The sequence below is a fragment of the Nanorana parkeri genome, unplaced genomic scaffold (genome assembly GCF_000935625.1).
Source record: "Nanorana parkeri isolate BGI_ZX_2015 unplaced genomic scaffold, ASM93562v1 scaffold996, whole genome shotgun sequence".
Taxonomy (NCBI): Eukaryota; Metazoa; Chordata; class Amphibia; order Anura; family Dicroglossidae; genus Nanorana; species Nanorana parkeri.
The window spans coordinates 299,483-306,135 of record NW_017307264.1 but is presented as its reverse complement, the minus strand read 5'-3'; the positions used below and the strand labels follow the sequence as shown (position 1 = coordinate 306,135).

Below are 6,653 nucleotides of genomic sequence, written 5' to 3'. Positions count from 1 at the left end.
CCTCTGTGTGGAAGGGGGGGGGGGTGGGGGGAGCCATCAGCTCACCAATCAGCAGTTTGGGATCACTCAGCTCTTGGTATAAAAAGTATGAAGAATATTTTTTACTCTACCAATAGTTCTCATACTTCTCAATACATCCATCCCATTGCAATGAAGGGAGGCTTGTATTCAAAACACTACTAGCAATTCAATTGGTTTACAGGAATCATAAAGGTACAGAACCTTTGATCAGATCAAAGCACAGCCTTCCATGAGTGCACTGGCACCCAGAGTGCATTTTCCGAAGCACTGTTTATATAAAATCAGCACTAGAAATATATATCCACGTCCCCACTGCTTTTTTACAATATAGCAGCACTGAGGCAGTTAATGGTATCTGAACCTACATTATATATCATGCCTTACCTGTTCATTGTTAAGCAATTAATTTTGCAGTCTGTCCCTTACTGTTGATCCTGCCATGTACAGTTTCTCTTACAACTGTGCTAGTGGTGCCCTAAACAGCAGCATTGGTGTTGTCCCCTTTAGCATGTGTGCTTCCACAAAGTACTAAAAGTCTGTTTCTGTCTTGTGAATGCAAAGGGATATGGCACCCATAGCTCCTGTGATGTACAGTGCTACGCTGTGAATGGCATTGCAATTTCCAATGGTGAAAAAAAGTATACTGATCATTCTACACGAGGGTGTTTTGAGCTCAGGGTTTAAATGATAGTGCAAGAGCTTACCTAAAAAATACATTCCATCTTGCATCCAACCAGGTAGTCAATCAGTCAGTGATACATTTTGCTGATCTAATAGATCAAAGATATGCAAAACCTGCCTGGATTTTCTCTTATCGGAATTACACGTGAGAAAATTGGTAAAGTTCCCTCTATCAATTTATACCAGACACATAATCCCTCTCCATTGCAATTAAATTTTTCCCAGTAACAAAAAATGCCAAGGAAAGGTCTATACCAGTGTCTTTGGGCCACCTACAGAACTGAAAGCTTCAGTAGCTACTAATGTTATGCAAGGAAGCTCCTGGTGATCATGTAATATGCCATTCTAAGTGCTTTACAATGTACGAGAAGCAAAATCAAGGTATATATAAGTGTTACAGGGCAACACAGCTGTAATGTTATACAAAACTGCTGTATTTTACCACCTGGCACTACCTAAAATGATTATAGCTGGAAATCAAATTACTCATCGATGTTACAGGGCGCGATTTCAATACAAAATTTATAGCAAATAATTAAAAAAAAAAAAACCAACCAGAAGTTCTTTCAAGGTTTTTGTTTCTCTTCCACCTTCCAAATCGTGCGGCGGCGGCCCTAACCCTGTGCATTCTAAGAATTCACTCCGGTGATCTATACATGACTGTCCATTGGTTTTTGTGGAAGAACAGCAGCTGTCAGCTTTACCATCTTTGGACTGATCGATGTTTGTGTTCTTGGTGTTGTTTTTAACAGCCAGCGATGACTGGTAATGTACAAGCGATCCGGCGTCTGTACAGCCGCCGGATCGTTTGCCAGTTTCCCCGGGCTCCGCTGTCCCCGTCCGGCACCCAGGACCAGCTTGTTGGGTCTCCCCGCAATAATCAGAGAGAGATTCAGTGACTTCCAGCCGCTGATCTCTCCTCCAATTACTGGTCCGGGAAGTGATGTGTACTACATCACTTCCAGCATCACTAGTTACAGTCTCCAGCTCTTAGAGCCAGGAGATGAAGCTGGGGAAGCAGATCTCTGCTTTGTCAGCGTCTTTGGGGTCTTTAGGTGAGATAAGTCGGAAAGACCCCTGATGTCTCCATAAAGAAGACCTGCCCCACCCTGCTATTACATAGGTTGCTTGTTAGTCCCTATGTGATAGCCATAGGGTTCGTGTAAAAAAAAAAAAAAGTGTTTAAAAATTAAAGCAAAACAAACACAAAAGTAACATAAGAAAAATAATTTTAAAAAAATCCCCCGCTCCCCACATACACATGTAAACACGCGTCGGTGCACCTACATGTGAAAACGACAAATGTGCTACACATGGCCGCGAACATCGGAATGAGAGCAATAATTCTAGGGCCATCAATTACTGTTATCTGATGAGCGGTAAAAGCGTTTAAAGTGTTCCCTATAGGAAATTTGGGGTATTGAAGTCTTTTGCGGCTTCACGTGCGAACGCAATTTTAAGACTTGACATGTTCAGTATTTGCCCGGGGTGACCCCGTCTTTCATATTTTACCAAAAAAAATGGGTATGATATTCTGTGCACTAAAAAAAATGTAAATGTAGTTTTTTCCTAAAAATACTGGTTTGATAAACATTTGCGCAAAAACCATGCAATGTAACAAATTGCAACTAGCATTTTTTTATTCTACAGGGCCTCTGCTTTCAGAACCTATATCATTGTTTGGGGTTTTGAAGCTGTTTTCTAGCCAAAAATATATATGTTATCATGTGTGCACAAATAGTAAGAAAATGCCCCAGACAGAAAGTGGTTAAGGAGCACTAAGCAGATTTAAAGCCTAACTTAATTTTCTGTTCTAAATCAGCTTAATACATCCTAGCTGCATCAAAACAAAAGGTGTGTAAATTCTTAGTTAGTTTGCCCCTAAATCAGTCACAGCCTAGAGTGGAGAAGCTTGTCTCCTGCAGCAGCTGCAGCGTGAGACCGATGCTCTCATTGGAGAAGCAATGGTGTTATTGCAGAAGCCTAAAGCTGGCCATACACCTATACATTATCTGACTAGCAAGATACTGAAGCTTGGCCCAGTGGGAGATTCCTCCATCCACACAGATAAGCATAGATGGAGGAATCAGTTTCACTTTTCCCATCTGACCATAGAAAATCTGCAGATAATCTATAGGTGTATGGCCAGCCTAACACATCACCTACTAAGGCTGCCCGTACACCTTGCGATCATCGGACGACACTTTTTGTCTGATGATCGAACCGTCGTACGGCGGCCCCATCCTGCCACGATTATCGCAAGGTTCAATTAGCGGTAATTAGAAGAAAGCACGGTAATCGACCGCACGTATTTTCGTCTGCGCATGTGCAATGTAGATCGTATGCATTTTGACGTAAGGAAACGCCACCAACCTTGCAAAAATCGTACGGTCGACCGAAGTTTTCTAACATGCGGGTTAGTCAAAAGACGATCGATTGTTCAGTATTTGCGGTTGTACACTACCCATCAACCTTACGAATATCGGACGAAAACCCGATCGCATACAAAAAAAAAAAATCGGCTGATAGTCGTAAGGTGTATGGGCACCTTAAATCTACCTATTTGACTCATGCTACCTGCTGACTGGAGAGCAGTGACTCGGACAGGGATGTGTCAGATAAATCACTGCTTCTAAAGGAAGAGCCCCACTCTACAGCATTGGACAGGCTTCCTACTCTACTTGTCTGTGGGTGATTTTAAAAACAAAAACTAAGAATTTGCACACCTTTTGTTTTGGTGCACCTGGTATCTATTGAGCCAAAGTTTTTCAGGACAGGATTAAATTGAGTTGGTGGCTGTGAGGCAATAGCGACAGTTGTTACATTTTGATAAACAGGGCCTCATCTAGCTGCATTTGTATTATACACTACGTGGCCATTAGTTGTTAGGAATCTACAGTAAACCTGTCAGAAATCGGGCCACCTGAAAACGAGTCTATAATGTAAAGACAGAGGAAGAGTTGAGATCTGCATAGAAATCCAGCTACACTAACTGAGGGGCTGGTATTGCTCACACCGACGACAAGTTTACATCAAGGGTGTACAAGCAATTTCCAAATAATGCCATCTAGAGTGTAAATACACACACACACACACACACACAAAAATACCCAAACACATACATTGTCTTTTTCACATTTAAACGGTTTGCATTTCTTCTTCTTCTTTTTATTTTTTCCCTTCAAACTATCTTCTGCTGAATTGGCCCAACATTCCACACAGCTATCGCCATCTTCTTCTTCCTTGTCACAATTGACACATGAATCCTCACCTGCAAATTAACACAATGCAGATCAAAAATATTAAAAACTTATAATTTTTCATTTTACCTTTGCACCAATTTTATAGTGCACTTTAAAAGGCTACCAGCAATACTTACCTTTAAACCAGAGCTGCCCATTGTCTCTATTCAGAACCAAATAGGGTTCTTTTCAAGACAAAGCAGACAACTTGGAAACCCTTCGAGCCGAGGTAATGGCCACAAGAAAAGCAACCTTTTTGGATATCAAAGACAGAGAAATGTATCGTCTAGGTTTAAAGGGAGGTTTTGTAAACAGATAAAACCAAGTTCCAATCCCACAGAGGAACAGGAGGAGCTACACAAGTAACTCCCTGAATAAAATATGAAGGAATCAGAAACAAGAGGACATGGAAAAAGGACCGACAAGGCAGACACCTGACCCTTTATGGTACTTTGAACCAAGTTAATCTACCCTAAGTTGAAAGAAAGACAAAATTCACAACATAGAAGAGCACACGTGAAAAACCCCAAGGACTCAAACCAGCGAAAATAAACCTTCCACGTACGTTAAGTCTTATGAGTAGAAGATCTACGAGCATTAAGCATTATTGGAACAACAGAATCTGAAATTCCTTTGTCTTTTAAACACTTGGGTTTCAACAGCCAGACTGTTAAAGCCAGCAACCGGGAAGCAGGGTGGAAGATTGGGCTCCAAGATAACAGATCTGCCCAATCTAGAAGAAGAAGCCAGGGATTGTCTGCTAATAGATAAACCAAATTGGCATAACACTCCCTGCAAGGTCAATCTGGAGCAAAAGAGAATGACTGGAATCCTTGGTGTTCTATCCTGTGAATCAGTCTAGATAACAACGTTAGTGGAGGAAAAACATAAACGAGTGATCCCACAGAGCTACTAATTTATCCACCGCATCTGCGGTTGGATCCCTCGCTCTGAACACAAATCTGTCTAGCTTGTCCCACGCTGTAAGAATGTTCCTCTGTAAATTCCTGGGATGGAACAGAGCAAAAAAAAGGTACTGATTTGACACTATCAATCCCAGTATTTTCATGTAGGTTTTTAGAGAGGAAGAGCGACGTGATCGAAGCAACTAAATTTGATCCTACAACATCAATATTTTGTTCTGAGGAAGGAACACTTTTGCTTGAAGGGTATCCAACAGAAGACCCAAATACAGATGTTCCTCACTTACCGACTTACCTGTTTTGCGACCACTCGCACTTACGACGGACCGCCGATCGACCTCGCGCGTCAGCGTCAGTGCGCCGGGTCGCCGGCGGAAGTGACATTCCCCCGATCTTCACTGCAGGTCTCGGTAAGTATTTCCATTGCCGGATGTACAGTACACTGTTCGGTACTGTACATCGGCAACGCTATACAGTACTGTCCTAATGCAGTACAGTACTGTATAGTGTTCCTCACTTAACGACCAATCCGTTTACCGACCTGGTCGTAGGAACGGAACTCGGTCGTTAAGTGAGGAATACCTGTACTGAAAGTGATGCAACAGATGCCAAAAGGAACAGCAGCATTAAAACCTGGATCCAAACAGGCCTTGAACTTCTCAAAAAAGGAAGGTCCGACACTGTTGAAACATAGGAAGCTGAAAACGCAAAGAACCGAAATGGAAGATGAAGATCTATTGACATTTGAGTTTCCTACATCTTTGAAAATGCCATCAGGCATCCCCCCCACCAGATATAGAAAAGGCAGGAGCAAACCTTCATGCTATAGTGGACTATTTAATTAGCCAAAGGACATCTAGAGGGTCCAAAAGGTTTGCAAGTATAAGACCTCTTTTGAAATTGGAAACTAAAGAAGTGTAGTTAGGGTAGATCCCTTTTTTTTACACATCTGAGGTAAGTATTCACTCCCACAGCTTTTTTTCTTTTTCTGTTAAATAACTTTGTTGAAGGTAGCTTCAAAAAGATCACCCCTCACATAGGGTAAATGCAAAAGTCCCTTTTTACATTGGGATTCCTCCAACCAGCACTTAAATCAGATAGCTCTGCATTGCTGAATGGAAAAGAGATGCACGAGACAACAAACATCAAGAAATGCATCAATAATGAAATGAGAAGCAACAGTCATCTGATCCACACAATAAAATGTGGATCAACTACAGAAGTCACTTGTTCTATACTTAAGAGAACTATGGGGTAAGTGTTCTTCCCCATAGTTCTCTTAAGGGTCACGGGAGGACATATACTAGCATCCTCCCGTGACCCAAAGCTCAGTATATAGCGAACTACAGCTCACGGTATACTGAGTCCGCCGCAGCCAGGACGGATCCAAACATTACTGTCGAGATCCACCCAGCTGTGCGAGTGACAGCTGGCTCTGCCTATCTAGAGGCAGAGCCAGCTGTACCTGCCCCTTTGCCCGTCCGTTCCTCCACTCAGCGCTAGAGGAATGGAGAGGAGAGGGGGGGAAACCCTGCAGGGAGCCGTGACTGACCATCAACGTTCTCTGCAGGGAGATGATCGAGAAGCAAGCGACTGTATGCGTTCACTCACTTCCTGATCTATTGAGCAGACGTGTGACAGTTTCATTGCCACACGTCGGCTCCAACTATGATGAGTGATTTTCACTCACCTCATAGTTCTCCCGTAAAGATTTTGTCTAAGTAGTCCAAGTCTGGGAAAAAAAAAGGACTGTAGCCAATAATGGTTGAAGAGCTGAACCAGTTAA

The 6,653-nt window shown here is 42.4% G+C and overlaps 1 protein-coding gene across 1 annotated transcript in view; it reads right to left on the bottom strand.

Moving 5' to 3' along the window:
• Positions 1-6,653, bottom strand: part of GGNBP2 (gametogenetin binding protein 2) — a 28,695-nt gene that overhangs the window by 1,407 nt on the left and 20,635 nt on the right. Inside the window, exons 11-12 of the mRNA XM_018567001.1 lie at positions 3,825-3,973; positions 1,258-1,464 (exon numbers count right to left, since the gene is read on the bottom strand). Of these exons, the coding sequence (XP_018422503.1) occupies positions 1,258-1,464; positions 3,825-3,973 (356 nt within the window). The remainder of the gene's footprint in view (positions 1-1,257; positions 1,465-3,824; positions 3,974-6,653) is intronic.